The sequence below is a fragment of the Balearica regulorum genome, chromosome 2 (assembly GCF_011004875.1).
Source record: "Balearica regulorum gibbericeps isolate bBalReg1 chromosome 2, bBalReg1.pri, whole genome shotgun sequence".
NCBI lineage: Eukaryota > Metazoa > Chordata > Aves > Gruiformes > Gruidae > Balearica > Balearica regulorum.
The window spans coordinates 80,698,549-80,718,081 of record NC_046185.1 but is presented as its reverse complement, the minus strand read 5'-3'; the positions used below and the strand labels follow the sequence as shown (position 1 = coordinate 80,718,081).

General features: G+C 39.5%; 1 protein-coding gene across 7 annotated transcripts in view; it reads left to right on the top strand.

The window, feature by feature from the left end:
* CTNND2 (catenin delta 2) overlaps window positions 1–19,533 on the top strand; it is a 692,458-nt gene that overhangs the window by 352,683 nt on the left and 320,242 nt on the right. For all 7 annotated transcript variants that reach the window (XM_075744821.1, XM_075744820.1, XM_075744818.1 and 4 more), the window contains 2 exons: window positions 12,821–12,855; window positions 13,333–13,449. In XM_075744821.1, the coding sequence (XP_075600936.1) occupies window positions 12,821–12,855; window positions 13,333–13,449 (152 nt within the window). The remainder of the gene's footprint in view (window positions 1–12,820; window positions 12,856–13,332; window positions 13,450–19,533) is intronic.

Genomic DNA, 19,533 nt, shown 5'->3' with positions numbered 1-19,533 from the left:
CTAATGCAGCCCTTCATGGTTTACCTGGCTGACAGACTTTAAAGTACAAGTCGGTGCACACAGGATCAGGAAAACATATTGCCAAAGTTCTCTTGCAAAGTTTTAACTCAGTATTGAAATGTGAAGTTTATGTACAGACACCAAGATGAAAAGATGCAATATTTAACTATCTTGTGGACCTTCATGTTCTAGATGTATAGTAGAAACATGATTTCATCCTTTTGTTAACAACAAAATTTCAAAGGATTGTTTTTATTGTCAAGTAACTTTCACATCATTTTATATTGTAATATTCTGCTAAGAATAAAGATGATTCAGAATATTATTGCTCTCAGTATTACTAGTATAATATCTGGAAGATCATTTTCTTCAAGTTTCTACAAAGATACTCTTTACTCTTTAGGAATAGACTGTTCAATACCTACATACAATTTTTTTAAAATAGAATTATAATGTATTTCTTACAGCTGTCTTTACCAAATGTCTGACTTATGAGCCTGGTTTTACATGCATAGTGTCTCCTGTGTTGTATTTCTTTAGTCACTGGTAGGCAATGAATAATGGAACAAATATTATTTTCTCAGGGAACTGATTCTCGTTTTCCCCTCTGAGCCTTAGTGGTGGGAAAAGCCAGAATAAAAAGACTGTGTGCTTACAGCAAAGCTCCAAATCTGTCTAAAGGTTACATTTATTTTTTGTCAGATTGTATTAATACAGTTTTAGTCATTTTCAGTAATGAATGTGTGATTAAAGGTTATCCATATAGCTAAATAGCTGTTATTACCATGTGCCATTTTAGCTACTTGGATAATTTGTCAACCCTGTATACAAACAGACAGTTTACCAATAAGAATTTTTACTCCCACAGTTAAAATCATAAATCAATAGCAATTGTTCAGGGGTTGATCCAGCTGCTTATCACTCACCAAATAAGCCAAATTACCTTTACATTCACCCAACATTTTAGGTTAGAAAGTCATTCTCTCCTGCCTTTACATTCATCCACTGAAATGTAAATTTAAGACTCATCATTTCTTGTATACGTGATTCTTGGTACTGCCTGCTTCTAGAACAACTGAGTTTCTCCAGTGCTCAGTGTTACTGGTGGTATGAAGTCTTAATTTGTGCAGTTGTGTGTGTACTACTTTATGTAACAATCACCAGGTTGCCAGCATCACAGATTAAGATTATTTCAAATACAGAACTGGAGGGACCATCCTGGGATGTAGTCCAGTTCCTTGAAGCTGAAACTAGTGTCAACGCTTTGCAATAAATTTATCACACAGCCTTCTACAAGCAGGTATGGTTTTTCCACCTCAACTCATTGGATGGGGGATGGCTGCTTCCATCATGTTTTAGTACCTTTATTAAATTTCCAGCAAAAATTTCAATGCCCAGTTTGAACCTGCTTGTTCTTGTCCCACCTGTATGCTTCCTCTGATTATTTCTTTTTCTCCTGTTGTTTAGCTTTGCTACATTATAGAATGTAGCTCCCTTGTTGTGCTCCCTTCTCAGACTTCAGTTGTGTCATAGAAGCTCACCAAACTCTTCTAACTTTATCTTTTATCAGTTTTTATTTTCTCTCTTAAAAAATGAGAATTAACTAAAAAAATTCTGAACAGCAGAATACTGAATGAGTTTCCTGCATACCTTGCTACAACATTATGTCCAGGACAGTACTTTGAAGTTAGCCCAGCTTTAAGCGGGGACTGGACCAAATGATGCCCAGAGGTCATTCCAACCTAAATTATTCTGTGATTATGCCTCCTTCATCTCAACAGAAAATAACTTGTTCAACACATCTATTAAACTGGGCTTTTCAAATGTACACCTCAAAATGTTTACTTAATCTTCCTTTAAAAAGGATCAGCAAAATCTTTCCTGCTCCCTGCAGAATCTTCTCCTTTTTCATGGCAGTGTTGCACGTCCACACGTGTGGTGGAGAATACAGAAATAAAAGACAACATGTAAGGTAGAGATGACTACCATGCACTCTGTTCAATGTCAAAATTCAGACTATATATTAAAATTAAGAATATTCTTTGTTAGTTACAGGGGACTTCCTGCCACTGTGTCGGCACAGTAGGAGTTTGCTCCTGGCCCAAACAGGCATCAGCTGCAGGAAAGGGAATAGCAAAATCATCAGCTAAATAAAAAGCAGAAACATCCTGTCTCTGTGTTTTCTTCTGTAGGAGGGGAGAAGGAATAGAAAGAAAAGGAGAGAATTGTTTATATGAAAAGAGGCAAAGGTGAAGAGCCCTGAAGGGGTTTCCTGGAAGGAGCTGAGTGAAGCTAGTTTGAAGAGGCTGTAGGGGAGAGCAACTGGGAAGGGCTGTGATGTGCGATTTCAAACAGGGACAGGCTGTGCGTGTGTTGGGAGTTTCCGGTGTGGAATGCACTTTCTTCAAGGTGGAGGCCGTTCAGCTTCTGTCTGCATCATTTCCCTAAGGAAGTGCTGAAGTCAAAATGAATCATCCCTCAAAACCTAGAGAAAATCACTTTCTTCTTAGTTCTCAAGGACAACACAGAACAAATATGGTAGCTGAACTAGTGATGTAAAAGTGTAGTCATACTTAAGATAATTTACCTAAAACAATGGTCAGTGTGAGGCGCTCAGCTTGATCTGCATGTTAAGGACTGAGTCTTGCGCAGAAGTGGTATCCTCCTACAGTCTGTCTGAAATGAGGAGATGAGGAGCTTCGTGTTACTAGTGGGGTTTTACCTGTTCTAGCAGTTAGCTGTCCTAGGAAGACGTATTGCAGAACCTTCATGTACAGAAGTGACTTTCCCTAAAGGAATTCCCTAAAGGAATTGTATTTATATTGCACCATATTTCTATAGAAATTATTGTTCTGGTACCATAGACCAGAACCAAAAAGGTACTGGAAAAGTGTGTTGTAATGCTTATTTTTAGGTGACTGTCTCTAGTCATCCATGTTTTGGGTTGAGTTCCTGTAGTGCTCACACAATGCATAGGGACTATGTGCCTCAGAACAGAATCAATCTCAATTCGCTGAATATTTCTTACCCAACATCAAAATGCTGGGCAGGATGTTTAAGGTACCTTACATGAAATTCAGTCTCACCTCTGGATCTTCAGTACCTTTTGCTGCTCCACTGGGAAACTGTCTTTCCACATGTGGATATTACTGTTATTTACTCTTCAAAACATGGTGCAAAGAGAAGGTAGTTGTGGTGCCATCTTTTATAATGGACATCCTTAACTAAAATACTGGGGTTTTTTTCTATGCAGGATTGAGGTTTCATAGGAAAGATAGGGAATAGCCTGATGCTTACACTCAGCTTAGATATTGCTTTGATTTCTCACAAGTGAATAAAACAGGATTATCATAGAATCATAGAATCATCATAGAATGGTTTGGGTTGGAAGGGACTTTTGAAGACCATCTAGTCCAACCCCCCCTGCCATCGGCAGGGACACCCTGCACTAGACCAGGTTGCCCAAAGCCCCATCCAACCTGGCCTTGAACACTGGCAGGGATGGGGCATCCACAACCTCTCTGGGCAACCTGTTCCAGTGCCTCACTACCCTCATGGTGAAGAATTTCTTCCTTCTGTCCAATCTAAATCTACTCTCTTTCATCTTAAGGCCATTACCCCTTGTCCTATCACTCCATGCCCTTGTAAACAGTCCCTCTCCAACTTCCTTGTAGGCCCATTCAGGTACTGGAAGGCAGCTGGAAGGTCTCCCCGGAGCCCTCTCTTCTCCAGGCTGAACAACCCCAACTGTGTCAGCCTGTCTTCATAGGAGAGGTGCTCCAGCCCTCTGATCATCTTCATGGCACTCCCCTGGACTCATTCCAGCAGCTTGATGTCTTTCCTGTGCCGAGGACTCCAGAGCTGGACGCTATGCTTCAGGTGGGGTCTCGCAAGAGCACAGCAGAGGGGCAGAATCACCTCCCTCGACCTGCTGGTCACACCTCTTTTGATGCACCCCAGGACACGGTTGGCTTTCTTGGCTGCAAGCGCACATTGCCGGGTGTTGTTGAGCTTCTCATCCACCAACGCCCCCAAGTCCTTCTCCTCAGGGCTGCTCTCAATCCATTCTCCACCCAGCCTGTAGATGTGCTTGGGATTGCCCCAACGCATGTGCACGACCTTGCACTTGGCCTTGTTGAACTTCATGCGGTTTGCAGGGGCCCACCTCTCCAGCCTGTCAAGGTCCCTCTGGATGGCATCCCTTTCCTCCAGCGTGTTGACCACACCACACAGCTTGGTGCTGTCAGCAAACTTGCTGAGGGTGCACTCGATCCCGCTGTCCATGTCACCGACAAAGATGTTAAAAACAGTGCCAGTCGCAGTACCAGCCCCTGAGGAACGCCAGTCGTCACTGTTCTCCACTTGGACATTGAGCCATTGACCACAACTCTTTGAGTGTGACCACCCAGCCAATTCCTTATCCACTGAGTGGTCCATCCATCGAATCCATGTCTCTCCAGTTTAGAGACAAGTATGTCGTGTGGGACAGTGTCAAATGCTTTGCACAAGTCCAGGTAGATGATGTCAGTTGCCCTTCCCTTATCCACCAACACTGTAATTCTGTCATACACAGCCACCAAATTTGTCAGGCAGTTTGCCCTTAGTGGAGCCACGTTGGCTGTCTACACCTAGTTCTATCACATTGTGCAGAAGTGCTTTAATAACTGAATTACTGGGGAAGAGGGAAGAGGGAAAGAAGAAACAGGACCTCATTTTATCCTTCAGGTGTTGTGTTGTTTTCTTTAAAGCATGACAACCATTACTGTATTTTCTGTGCAATCCTGTCTACAAGGCATGCTTGAAGAATACAGTTTCATGGGTACTGATAGGCTGCATTGTGATTTAGGCACTAAACTGCACAGTTGCCTCAAGGCAGAGATGATTTTACCTCTCCACTCTTGCATTTCTCTAATTTGCAATTCCTGATTTATTTCTTGAGCACTTAAGTTCCTTCCAAATATTATCTTATTAGATGCTTGTTTGGTTTGGATCAGATCCAAATATCACCACTGGGGCTGAAGAAATATGATAGTACACTACTATCTAAACTGCGATGCTGTGGAGAAGGGGCAAAATTTAAAATTTAAAGGAGGCTGAGGGGTGACCTCATTGCTCTCTACAGCTTCCTAAGGCCCCAAGCCTGTCAGTGTTTAAGAGGCATTTGAACAAAGCCCTTAACAACATGCTTTAGCTTTTGGTCAGCCCTGAAGTGGTCAGGCAGTTGGACTAGATGGTCATTGTGGGTCCCTTCCAACTGAAATAGTCCGGTCTGGTGCAGTCCAGTCCAGTCTGGTCTATTATATTCTATTCTACTCTATTCTAAATGTGCTCCTGTTGACGTGGTTCTGTTTTGGAAGTGAGCTCCTTTCTCAAATAAAAACAGGTTTGAAGCAAGCAGGAAGAACTAACATTATTACCTTAGCAGAAATCCAGCCCTGAGCTAATTCCTTCTTTTTGTAAACCATCATACTTTTGCGTAATTAATTAATAAAGGAAAATTACAAAATGAACTAATTTGATTTGATTTTAACTTCTCTAAATAAGAATCTAAGAATGATGGTATTGATTCAGAGTTAGGGTCTATCTAGCCCAGTATCCTGTCTGGGATAACATAGGGGCCAGAAATGGACACTGAGGGAAGAGTAAGAATAGGGAAAACATGTAATACTTGTTTCCCTAATGTTGTCATTGCTTTCAAGTTTAACGTTAAATAAAATATAACAAGTATTCGCATCTGTTGCCCTGCAAACTCTTTTCCTTGGACTAGTAGAGCTTCGCAGGCTTCCACTGTGAAAGGCTTCTGTGTCTTCACTGTCACGCTAGTAACTATCTGCAGAACTGAAACTAAAGGAAACTGGCTGGTATTGCAAGCCAAGGAGCAAGTGTTTTATTTCCAGGTGGCTAAGTTCAATCAAAACTTCAGTAAATGTTTTTTTGGGGGGTTTGTATATGTGAAATAAATTCAGTTAAACAAACAAAAAAACCCCCTATAATTGATATTCCTGTTGACCATTTTAGGATTGATTGTCAAAAACTACAGGGAAACAGACTGTATTATGCTCTCTCCTTTAAAGAGCAGCCTTTGCTGCCCGCTTTGCAAGCCCCTAAGCAGCGCACTTTGTGGAACACAAGACCGCTGCTGGCTTTCTGTGCGTGCTCTGTACTTAAACAGTGCTCTTAGCAGTGTGGCACACTGAACTTAAAATCACATTTAAATAAGAAGAAATAGAACAATTATTATTAAGCACAATCGGTATAGGAAAATTGGCCATAAATAGGACTGGAGCAGTTAAAAAGTTGCTTTTAAAGGAAAATCATGTCTGCAAACTTTTGCAAGTATTAAATGCAGAGGAAAGCATTGATCTTGGGACCGTTTTGAAAATTTGGCTGTGAATATTTCCCTGCATTTTTGGAAATAACTACAAAACATTCATAGCACAGCCACAAAGTTCTGCTATTGCTTTTTAAAGCCTAGGGAATAACAATAATTTGTCTGGGGAAAAAAAAGTAGACAATTCTCTTTCCCTGTAGGAACTTGCAGCAAGGCCTTTCTAATTAAGGTGGGAATTAACCACCTGAATGGTTTTCTGGCATCTACAATAAGAAGAACTTTGTCATAATTTAAACAGTCAGTTTGAAATTCACAGGGTAGGAAAGAGCAGCCATCAGTAAAATATGTGTGGATTTGTGGGGGGCATTGTTTCCTTATTTTGGTTTGTTGGTTTTTTTCACATTTTCCAGGATTGTGGTAGGGGGATTGGATTAGGTTTGTTGGAACATCTGAAGGACTTGTTGATATAGTATCCCAGTTGATACCACAGCTGACTAATAGAGTGGGTGTAAATATTTGAGAGAGGTTACTGTGTCACATCTGTAGAGGTGACTACTGAAGTCAGAAATTTTGGTGTAATTTTAAATTGGGCAACAAAAAAAATCGCACTTGGGGATTGAGCTTTTCTGTGGTACTATATTGAGAGGTCGGTACTTTTTCATGGGATTATTTAATGTAAAATTTATTTTAGATTTTCTTTTTATTAGATACTTGATACTAAAGATTGTTTACTATTTTGCGGATAACCTGAAGCGTACTGCTAATTTAAAATCTCCTTCTCCTTTGCTTTAGATGAAATATTAGTTTCTCAACCTCCTTACTTTTTGTGAAATGCTTCTGAATCTTTTTTCTTCCACCTTCCACATCCAGAATAGCAATTTAAAAATCAGTGAGACAGTATCTGCTTGTAATTATATACAGCGATGTTTGTGTGGCTCCATTGCAGAAATAATTGAAAGATCATGTGCTGATACAACTCCTTGTAAAAATCCTTTCATAGCTGTTCTATAGTAGCGTTAAATATAATTTCATGAATTGTTTTAGAAAACAATTAGAAGAAATACTTTTGTGTAGCAGATAGCTATAGCACTTTCTCCAAAAATGAGTGACAACTGTAAACTGAATGACTTCACACAAAGCAGCAGCACACAAACATTTCTTGGATAATTAAAGGAATACAAAAGTGTGAGTTTACCCTGGCAGTCTGTATGCCAGCTCCATGATAAATCTAGAGGTGTGCCACTAAGAGGGAATGAAAGAAGACCTACATCTCTTCCTAGCAAGAACTGACTTTCTTTGCCATGGTGTTCTCCCGAGGAGCAGTAAGGTACATTTTGATCACCAAATCATATGGCCCGATGTGCGTGTGCACTGATGCATATTTGTGCATTGGATAAGAAAAATGAATTTCCGCAGGCTGCATAATAAATACTATGCTAGAAGTGTATACAGTGCAGTGAACCTTCTTCTTGCACTGGATGGTTCAGAAGCTTATCAAGAGGCATTCATCTGAAGGGAGTCAGGTCTCACATTAGGCCATGTAATGTCTAAATCTAAACCCAAGCGATTCTGCAAGTACCGCTGTCACCAGGTAGTGTGCAAAATGTGTGTGCTGGGCTGGGGGTTTGATGTAAGTTGCCTTTGCCCCACCGTCGTCCCTGCTGCCAGGGCCACCGGTACACTCCCGACTTGTGGGAGTTCAGCTGAGTCCAAGGTGCCCTTGCTGCTCCCCGGCAAAAAAAATTTGAAAGCGAATCCTTGGGTGTTTGTACGGGCCCTATGGCAACGCTGCCTGAGGATATCTCAGGCAGTTTTTCTTCGGCCAAAGTTCTCAACAGCCTTCCCCACCTCTAGGTTACCTCCCATGAGGGTTCTGGTTACTTTTATGGAAACATGGCTCATGAGCGTGGTCCACGAAGGAAGTATTTTGGTGTCACTTTGAGCATTCACCAAAACTGCTTTTGACTCCCATAAATTGTGAGGAAAGGTGTTTGATGGTCATGCATAGCTCACCTAGTTCTGCTGATGCTGGCTGTTGTAGGACAGTACCGTTGTCTCCACAGAGCCCATCTTGTCATGCTGGGTTCCAATCAAGTCTGTCTTGAAGAGGACACCCACTTCTTCTTTAGCTGTACTTGAGGAAAAAATAATGAAGGCTCCCAAAGGCCCAATTTGTTGCTTGTTTATAGACATACTGTAGCTCAAACTGGGATTTTTCTATCCATGCCTGAAAAGAGATAAACTTGACATAGACAGATTGGTGGTAATAGACATCCTTTGCTGACCATAGAAACTGCATTTTTGCAACGCTTTGTGCTTCTGATCTTTCCACGTTGTGCAGAGACAGGTAGAGCTCCCCGAGCGCTCCATTCATGTGATGTTCCCCAAAGTGAGCTCCCTGCAGCGTGCTGTGCTCACATCCCTTTTGTCCTCCTGGCGTGCAAGGTCACACACAGAAGCTTTCTTGCTGCTTTGGTGCTTTTATTACATGCGTGCAGAAATGGGAACATGTGAGTTCAGCTGGAATCAAGATGACCACTCTGTGGATATTTACTTTGCTTATTTTTGCCTGGGGAGGTGAAAAACAACTTTTACTGGAATATTTCCTTGCATAGGTGGTGATTAAAGGTAAAGTTTTAGGCACAGCATAGTGCATCCTTACAGAAGATAGGTCCATTAGCTTCAAGATGAACATCCACAACTAAACACATGACAATATTCTTTTTCCTGTTTGGTTGAGGTTTTTGTTTGTTTGTTTGTTTGTTTGTTAGCATCATCTTCTCATTCTTAAGTTATTCTGCTTCCCTGGGATTTTCCTTCATTAAATCCTATTTTCGGAAGGCAATAAAAGTACAGAAGAATCAAAGTGTTGTATTGTTGAATGGTGACACAGGATTCTTTATATCACTCAAATAGAAGTAGAACTATCGTCTTATTTGTACTAGAACATTTGAAGTAGATACAGGATGCAGTGACTACCAATAATGAGAGAATACAGCAAATAAATCATAATCATTCTTCTGGTTTTGGGTTAAGGGAAGTAATAATTACACCTACCTGAGTTCTCAGCTCATTAATACTTTATGCTACTATTTTTTAATAGTATACTAATGTAATTCTGGTTAAAATCTCCCTCTTCCCTCCTCAAACTCTAAGCTTGGTGCAGGTTTCCATAGTTCAGAACTTCTCAATAAAGTATTTTATTGCTCAGTCGAAGTTAGTAAAGTTTGCAAACATAGGATGAGGCACAGGACTGTGCAGAAAAGTGGTTGATAATGAATTTAAAACCTTTTCTTTAGAAAAAACTATAAAGCAGAAAGCCTTACTTTGCTGAACATGCTGAATATTTTATCAGGGGGAATACTTCTGTCTTTTTTTTTTTTTGTCTTTTCATGTATTTGATGTGAGTATACAGTCAGTTGTACTGATCTCTTGTGAAACTGGAAAACACCTAAAAGAAAAGCACACACACACAAAAAAAAAGGCATTTTTATTCACTCAAACAGGTTTGGCACAGTTGTGTGACAGCCCAAAGGCTCCCTGTACAGATACATCAGGTTCCTTCAGCCAGGATTCTTTTCAGGCCAAAAGCAGGAAAAGCTCATTTTTTAAAAAACAGGTTAAGATTAAAAAAAAAAAAAAAAAAAAAAAGAAAAAAGGTACCCCCCCCCCCCCCCCCAAAAAAAAAAAAAAAAGGCAGGGTATCTAAATTTAAACTGTTTCAAATTCTAGTAAGATTTTTCTAGGGAAACCCTTTATGTGTTTGTCTGCAAGACTGAGACAGCTGTTTGTAACCAAGAAATGGCAGCTGTAATGTGCAACTGTGTTGGACCATTCGAAAGCTAAAGAACATGAATTTAACTAGGGAAAACAGCACTCTTTATACCAGAATATATTGATATCCATGTAGGAGCAAATACACTTTTAATAGAGAATCATAGAATCACAGACTTATTTGGGTTGGAAAAGACCTTTAAGATCATCAAGTCCAACCGTTAACCTAGCACGGCCAAGTCCACCACTAAACCATGTCCCCAAGCACCACATCTACACGTCTTTTAAATACCTCCAGGTGACTCAACCACTTCCCTGGGCAGCCTGTTCCTTATTCGGTATGTTGAATAAGAAAGTGGCACGAAGAAAAGAATGTTGATGGTGAATCTGTTACCTTGACTGTAAAAGTTAGAGTATTGATTCAAAGACCTTTACAGTAGTTGTGAGGAGAAGCTTGACTAAAACTGGAAAAGCTAAAATATAGTCAAAATGTATTGCAATCCTTTTTCAGAGCTTCCCGTCTAAGATTTCTTAAAATGAATACATTGGAATGTTTCTATGGATGTCATACTAGTAATATTAGGGATCACTACTAATCAGCCACTAATGATTGATTTAATACTATCCGTACTATGCCAGTAATGAACTTCTACATTTTATACAAATTTATTGCTTAAAAAGGAATTCCTGGATATGGTAATTCACTCTTTATGCACAGACTTGATTTTCTTTTCTCACTGATTTGGATGAGGCGGCACAGTCTTTTACATCAGTGTGTTCTTGCCAGCAACATTTAGTAATTCATTCTGCCAGCAAGAATGCCACCTGAGATATTACTTTTTTTTCTATCATCTTTTGAGGTGATATCTATTACATGGTAATCTGGATACTGGAAGAGTGACTGTATAGTGGAAAGTAATATATGGCTTATTATGGATGATGCGAATTGCAGAATGGAAGATCTCTCTCAAGTCCCAGTGTGTCAGCTGAAGCTGCAGTTGTTTAGCGATTTTGGAAATCAGGCAAAAGGAATTTACATTTGGAACACATAGTTATTTCAAAAACAGCCACTGTCCCTAGTCACCACCCACTAGGGCTCCATTTGAAAAGGTAATTTAAATTGAAGTAATTTCTTCCAGTTCAGGACTTTGCCATTGTTATTTGCCAGAGGACTCTGGCTGTGTTTATCTTCTGTATTAACTTCAGTGGACTTGAATGCAAGCATTTTAGTTGAGTCTCTCATCGAAGGGCTAGCTTCTTAATCTGTGAAATCTCACTACAGTACGTCAATATAAACCACAGATGGTAGATATTTGGAAATTGATGATGATATAGAGATTTGAATTTGTCAGGTTAACACTTTTGATGTCAGCTAGAAATTAAAAGTTCATTTTAGAACTATTTATATGTAAATTAGGCAATTATCATTTTTTAAGCACTATCAAATCTGATCAATATAGGAGGAGTTCTCAACAGAGAACTCAATAGGAGTTCTCTTCCTGTAAAAAGAGACCTCCAAAAAGAAGCATTTAATTTCATTTGCATTATTCTTGTTCAGAACACAGATACTAGGAGCTATATTCACATATTCATAAGAGATCCAGCATCTGTTGGGAAAAGGGAAAAATCCAAGAAAAATTCAAGATTTAAAATCCATTTACTCATTAAAAAGAGCATTTTTCTCAACATCAGGAAGAAATAAATTTATAGTTTGAAAATTTAAAATAATTTCTTTTTTTTTTTACCGATGGATGCAACAGATGATTTTGTTCTCCCCTATAAATATCTTGTAAAAATGTACAGAAAAAAATGTTTTAATCATGACTATAATAAAAGAATCAGTTCACTATTATCAAAAGAGTGATTATTACTGAGTGACTTCAATCCTTTTTGTATTCCTGGCATGTGAGAAAGGCCTATGTTGAAGCATAAACAGATCATGCCTTGGAGGATAGTGTACTCATTGCCTAATTGAATATATCATTCATTTTTTAGGAAAAAACCCTACCTAACCTATCCTCTAGTGTGCATGCTCATTATTTTAAAATTAAGACCTTCCATTGCTTGTACATAGAAGCAGAAACACATCTAAATTTACTCTCTTGTGTAGGCCAATTGAATTAACTTAGCTGCACATTTGAATAATATAAAAATGCACATAATGATCAGTAGAACCAGTAATCATTCTCATAATTTATTTAGAAATCACACGTAACTGTTCATTTGAGAAAGCAATTCATAACTTTATCTATAAAAATGGAAAATCAGACAAATGGATCAAAAAAAGCTGCAAAATGTTAAAGTAAATGTGGTGCTCAGGGACACGGTTTAGTGAGGGACTTGACAGTGCTAGGTTAATGGTTGGAATTTATGATCTTAAAGGACTTTTACAACCAAAACAATTCTATGATTCTATGTTGTTGCTTTGAAATCATGTAATTTGTATATCAAGACTAAGGCGGCAGTTTCTATATGTATGTTTTAAATTACTTAATTAAGAAGTGAAGATGCTTCCCTCCTGCTGAATGAATGCTGTGCAAGTCATTAATTAAAAAATATGAAAAATAATATTTGATATATTTTAAGTATGTTATTTATTCTTGAGTTCCCTTATTCTTAAACCAGTTCCTTTAGAATAGATTTAGATCTGAATATTGATGGGACACTACTGAATCAAATCATTAAAAAATAACACTTTTTTGTTTCTCTTTTCAGTTCAACAGAAGAGCAGTTTCACTGGCAAACACAAGGTAATATACTTATCTACATATATGTATTACGTATATTCTCGCCCAGAATGATCTTATTTCCTAAGAAGATGGAAGGGAAAACATTTATGCTTTTTTTTTTTTTTTTCATTGCTCATGTGTGAAAAACCTACTTAAACCTGGCAAAATTTGCCAAAAGTTGTTAGGGTTGACAAAAAGAATACCAAGATTAACACAGAGTTTTGAGAAGAGGCATTGCTAAACATGTCTCTAACTTTTTTTTTAAGATTAGACATGAACTTTCTTATTTTGCTTTTATTAATCCAAGGCCACGCTTTCTAAGGATGGCATAATTTTCAATGTGACCAGCTTCCCCTGAATATGTGATCTTGGTGTGTTCTCCATTCCTTCATCAGCTGTGAATGCTTCGTCACATGTAACTGGTTTTACCTTTTGTCTTGTAACTGGTTTTACCTTTTGCCTTTCTTTTACATTTTTATGTTGTTAATTTTATTACAGATGGTCAGAAGGATATAGAAGATGAGCTCACCACTGGTCTGGAGCTGGTGGACTCCTGTATTAGATCACTGCAGGAATCAGGGATACTGGATCCACAGGACTATTCAGCCGGTGAAAGTATGTTGCTAGAAATGTGTTTTCTAGAACCCAGACATATTTGTAACATTTCATGTTTTAAAATGGAATGCATATCTTATAGTGGTTTTTTGATTATTTTCTGATATTGGCAGAAGACAGTGTAGTTGCAGGCAAATTGCCTCCTTGCCTTTGCAAGTTAATTTTTGGTTTTGTGTGTAATTAAGAGAATCTTATTGGTTGTTTGTGGGGGAAAAAACAGGTGGAATATATTTTAAGGAAAATATTTTGTAATTGCAGTATTGCTGTGCTATACTATAAGGCTTCACAAGATACTATCCACAAGACTTCAGCATCACCACTACAAAAGTAACTTTCAAACAGCACTTTTTCAGTATGCAAAAGTAATAAAGAGGAACGTAGTGTGGGGCTGTGAGTAATTCTGATGTCTTTTTGTAACCACTTGGCCAGGTAGCTGGTACTCCTTAAGACTAAAATTTTCAAATGAATACACGGCCAGAAATAGTTAGGTGAACTTTTTAAAAGTGACGCAGACAATGGCAGTTGTAGCAAGAAAGCTGAAGTCTTTTCTCAAAGGTTGGCTCACCAGTCACTTAGCAGCCATTCTGTTTGCAGAATTGTGCAGAGAGTGGATAGATCCTCTGCTAGGACCAGCTGTTGGGGAAGTGAATCAAGGCTAAACAACAGCAAAAGTGAACGAGGGACATGCCACTCAACATATTTGTAGAGCAGATGTCTACAAATGCTTTTGCTCCTGAGTCACATAGACTGAGACAAAGTTTTCCAACAGGTTAACAGGTCTGTTATCAGACGTAGCGCTAGATACTGAAAAAGCAGGTTAATTTGCTGTTTTCCTTTCCTTCAGTCTCCTATCTGATACTCTGTTCTCATCTGCCACAATATATACCCACTTTCACTTCACTCCTACTGCAGCTCCTGACACTACCTTGGCTTTTCAATTTTCTCTAGTATTCCTCCACATCTCCTTCCCTCTGCTCAGCTGAGCCATTTTTGTCTTTTTCAATCCCATGCTGCCCAGTGCCCACTGACTGAGTCACGTCTTTCGAGGTGGCTGCCCAAATTCAGCTTTCTCGAAACCAAAGGGGATGATCTCCCCTTTATCTGGAAAGGCTAATGGAATGTGACAGCCACTTCTGCAAAACATCTCTAGCAATGACGAGTCATCACCTGAAATGTGGTCATCAGGTGACGAAAGGAAGGCATTGCGGATTGAATGCAGAATTTTAATTTGTCATAACATTTTTCATTATTTTAAAAGAAGATTTGCGTAAAATTCACAGCCGCCAAACCTGGGACAGTAGAAAATTTTTCACTTTCATGTGCACAAGATTTCTGGGCCAACAATGTCACTAACACTTTTGTTAAGATGTTGCTTGATCTGAACTCAGTCTGTGTGATTAAGATCTGTTAGGATGTTGCTTGGTCTGAACAAAATTGGGAAAACATGATGCAATGTAAGCCCTTATAATTTGCCCTGATTTTTTCTTCATTTGGGGGTGAGGAGAAACAGATTAAATGACTGGCATGATAAGGATTGCCTTCAAAATGTGATTCGACAGAAAAATTAAAGTGGGTAGATGGCAATAGAGGAGATGGGGGGCAGGGAGGGGCTAGCTTGGATGAAAAACTGGCAAAAACGGACTGAAGAGGTGGAAACCAAGAAAAAATATTAGGGAAAGATGAAGACAGTAGATTGAGAGAAATCAGGGTATGTGAAGAAAACTAGTACTAAAGCAAATTTCTGGGGAGTATCACAAAAAGGTAAGACACAAATAGGAATGCAGGTAGATGGGAAGGAGAATAAGGAACGTGGGCAAATGGGTAACAGTGATGGAGAAGAAGAGCAATAGAGATGGGATTGTGTGTGGGACCATCAGGAGAGGAACTGAGATTTGTTGAAGCAGGAGGTCCAGTCAGAAAGTTGGGAGCTGAACTTGCTTGGTTGGATGGTTTGTTCATGGGATCAGGAATTAGGTCCAAAGAGAGGGAACAAGAGGGTGATGAGAATGACGTTTGAGAAAGGAAATAGCAATAGAGTTATGGACAGGACAGTAGCTGTCCCGAAGAAACATAGGTTTGGAGAGAACAGGCAGGTGCATGTGCTCACAAGGGAGCAGGCCTCCCCACAGAGCTGCAAGCTTGTTCCTCTGCATTGTTAGGAAGTATTTGTGAAGCCTTTTGTCATGGTGCCCCATACTCCTCTGCGCCAGGCCCACCTCATAATGAAACTAGATTGCTATTTGCCACTTATGGTTTTAATGAAGAATCAGATATATATGTCAAAGCTAACAGTTGCAGCTCTGCTAATCACTCATAAATGCGACTAGGATGTCATATACTGGATTTTCTGTTTGGTTTGGGGATCTTTTTTCCATTTAGAGTAAAATATCACAAACATGTCAGACAGTTAAAATGTTACTGTGTTTGCAAAGTCAAAAGTACCAAAGTCAAGGCTGTCTGTACAACATAATTGGAATTTCTTATGACTGCATTATAAAACAATTATTATCATGCCCTGTTTTGTGCATTTTCTGTCCATGCCTCATTTACCCCAAAGCTAAGGCTTGGATTGCACAGCATACTAGAGGGGGATTTCATCTGGAGCACTTCTGACTTCTCTAAGCAATGAGTAGAACACACATACTAAATGAAAGCAAAAATCTCATATTTGACAGTTCAACTTTGCACTTAAAATTTAATTATATCCTTCCTTCATGTCTTACAGTTCTGATGTTATAGTTCTGAAATCATTCAAATATCTTCTACTGACGGTTAGTTTTAGGTGTTCCCCATTAGTCTGCAGGTGTGCTGAAAACAAACAGCTGTACCTGGACACTGTGCAAGCACAGTCTCAAATATATGAAGTTTGATATAAAAGAAAGTTTAAAATTCACTCTGAAGTGTCTCACACACAGCATTTATATTTCATAGACACGTTCGGTCTTAATTCTTTCCATCACCCAATAGGAAATGAGATCTATATAAATGTCTCACTACACGGGTATTCTAAAAATCATTATTTGCTATGTGTTTGAAGTAAACGTTGAGTGTCATAGAATAAAAAGCAATTTAGTCTGGCATTTCATAACTTTTGAGCTCTTAACTTTACAATTTTTTACTTCATAGCTCTATTTTAAGTAACAAGGCTGACCCTGAGGAGAACATTTCCAGCCTGCCATGGCAGTTCTAGTCTAGTTGAGGCAGATTTTTTAAATCATCATATGAAATCTTGCCCAGGGATGTGACCACAGCTTCTTTTTCTGAACTGTGCGTGTCTAGTCTAACGAGGTAATCTATCAGTAGCTTTGCCTTTGTAGAGGATTAGTGTGTCTGTAGTCAGAATCTTTATGATTCGGTTTCACGCACTGTGATTTTCTCAGAATTAGTTTTACAAAGTCGTCACAAAGCAGGCAGCTGTTATAATACTCTAAATCCCAAACATCACTTCACATGTGCTATTCCTTTAGTAGCAAATAAAAGCCATTTAAAAAAAGGCTAATGGGACAAGTCACGTGAAAGAGGCTTACACAGGAGGGGTTCTGTATTGCTAATAGAGATGCTCGCTAATTATCTTTACTGTGAATCAGCAAATAAAAATAATGCCAATACATAAAGCTTTTATTGATTTGGTGAAACGCAAGCAGAGTGATCACTGTTTTTAAAGTAATAATTATCAAGGACAAGCAGATTTGTAACTGCCATGGCAGGCTGGAAATGCTCTCCGCAGAGTCAGCCTGAGAACTCTCATACAAGTTTTCTGTGATTGCGCTGACCCTGGGACAAGGTTATGTGCATCTGAGGGGAACGCCTGCATTGTTGCCCAAGTCTTTCTTCTGTCCCAACTTAGTATAAATTGATTTCCCAAAACCATGTGTTTCCAGTTAGAAGCAAACAAACAAAATGTAAGGAAACTTCCAGAATTACACAAGAAGCTGCAGCTGAGTTAAGACCTGAACCTACATCTCTCTTGTCCAGTTCCCTGTACTGCAACGATTTCTCTTTGTCTTTACGTAGCTGTAGATCTGTCACCGCTATGTCACTCTAGTTTACATGAAACATGATCTGACACAGTTTTTGTGGAGTCAGAGGGGAGTTCAGCCTGTCCTAAGTGTTTGTGGGATGCCACCAGCAGAACGACGGTGGCCCATGCATACCCTCAGCCCCTGAGGACGGGCAGGTACAGGCTGGTGCTAGTGGCAGTAGCCATTAGCTGCAGTGTGTCCCAGGGACCAGCCTGGTCCCTCAGTGTCACTGTGAGGGCACTCGATCCGTCCTCCTCCCTGCTGTATTTTGCTGTAACACCCGGCGTGGCAGCCTGGACCTGACTGCAGAGCTGGCTGCTCCTCTCTGAAACTATTTCTTCCCTCCACCATTATCTCTTTCTAATGGGAACTCAAAAATATTGCTCTTGCACAAATGAAGATAAATGTCGCTTTAAATAGGATCAGGGTAAAAACCAGACGTGTGAGAGCCAAGCTAATTGCATATAAGACACTGGAGCTGAGTCACAGGAGAGGGATGGGAATGCACAGTGAGTGTAGGACCTGAAATCACTGGGGAAGGAAACATGCAGGGGAGTGAAATTTAGTTCAGAACAGAGATAATACTAGGGATGCTTCAGACAGATGTAAGCCACGGGAGTACTGAATAGTGACTGTAGCTCGGGAAATGTGTTTTCACGGCAGAATTGGTTAATTTAGTGGGGAAAGACATGTGAAAAAAAAAACCCAACATTTTGCAGGGACTGCGTATGTATTGTGGGGACCAAAAATTGAGATTTCAGAAGCTTGGGAAGGTGGAGGATGAAGGAAAGAAGACAGTTTTTTCCTCCCCTTCCCATCACTGCACCACTGCCTCAAAATCACACAACTACTTCAGATTCATTCCTGTTACTACCTAGTCAGTACACCTCCTTAATTTTGTTTTCTTTTGTTTTCGTCTTCCCCACCCCCCATTACATGTAAGAACAATTGAAAAGGTAGAAAGCTTCATGGAAAGAAGGAGAGTAAACACAGATATGTAACTCTGTGTGAAAAAGGGTGATTGCTGAGGATGTTTGTCATTAAGGCTTGATGAGGTCGCAGTCTGGCCTGCAGATAAGCGGGAAAGGTCCTGATGAACTGCCCAAGGCCCCCAGGTGTCCATCCTCTGTGACACAGAGAAACTGGAGGCCTCTGAGCAACCATTAAGGACCAAATTACCTTTTCCTGGCAATGTTTGTAAATTTGCATTGTGCAGATGGGTAGTATTTTGTCCTGTACTTCTTTCCCTCCCACTGCTTACCCTGTACCCCAATCCCTGTGGGTCATTAGCATGCCACATCAGAGGACTGCCATGATACCAGCATCCAAACCATTTCTGAGATAATTAGCTGAAGCTCATCGAATCCTTACAGACTACGTTGAACCCTTACAGGCTGCAGCGGTGGAGGCAGGCAATGGTTACTCCCTCTGTCATGGCATTAGCAAAACGAGGGTTAGAGGGACTGCTGAGATTACTGAGCAAATCCATTGGCACTTTCTTCCTAACTCAAACCACAGGCTCAAATGTCTCCTAATCCAGAAGTCTGTAATTTTAATTTAAGGTATCTATATTTAAATCTTTCATGCTATTTCCTTTGCTTCAGTCTCCACAAAATGAGCATAAGACGGGTCTTAAAAGGATTATGGGACGGATTTCTGGAGCTTTTAGTGTTTGAGTTTCTAACTGAAACAGAATCATTTCACTATTTTTCTCTTGCTTAATCACTTCATGTGGCAACCTTCCTTCTTTGCTCTCTAAATCGATACTACAGACTGCAGCCACAGACTTCTTGTTGACAAGGATCAGAAAAATCTCTTGGATCAGTCTTCCAGTTGTCTGATATTTCTTAAATGTTGCATTTTAAATTTCAATTTTAAAATAAGTTGTTTATATTGGAATTGGAATTTTTCCCACCTGACATTGACAGTACTCCAGATAAATTTTTTCCCCAAAATTTTCTGAATATATTTTATTTATATCTGTGACCCTATTGTCCTGGTGCTCACGATTAATTACAGAATTCAGCACACTGATAAGGGAATATATACAATGTAGATTAAA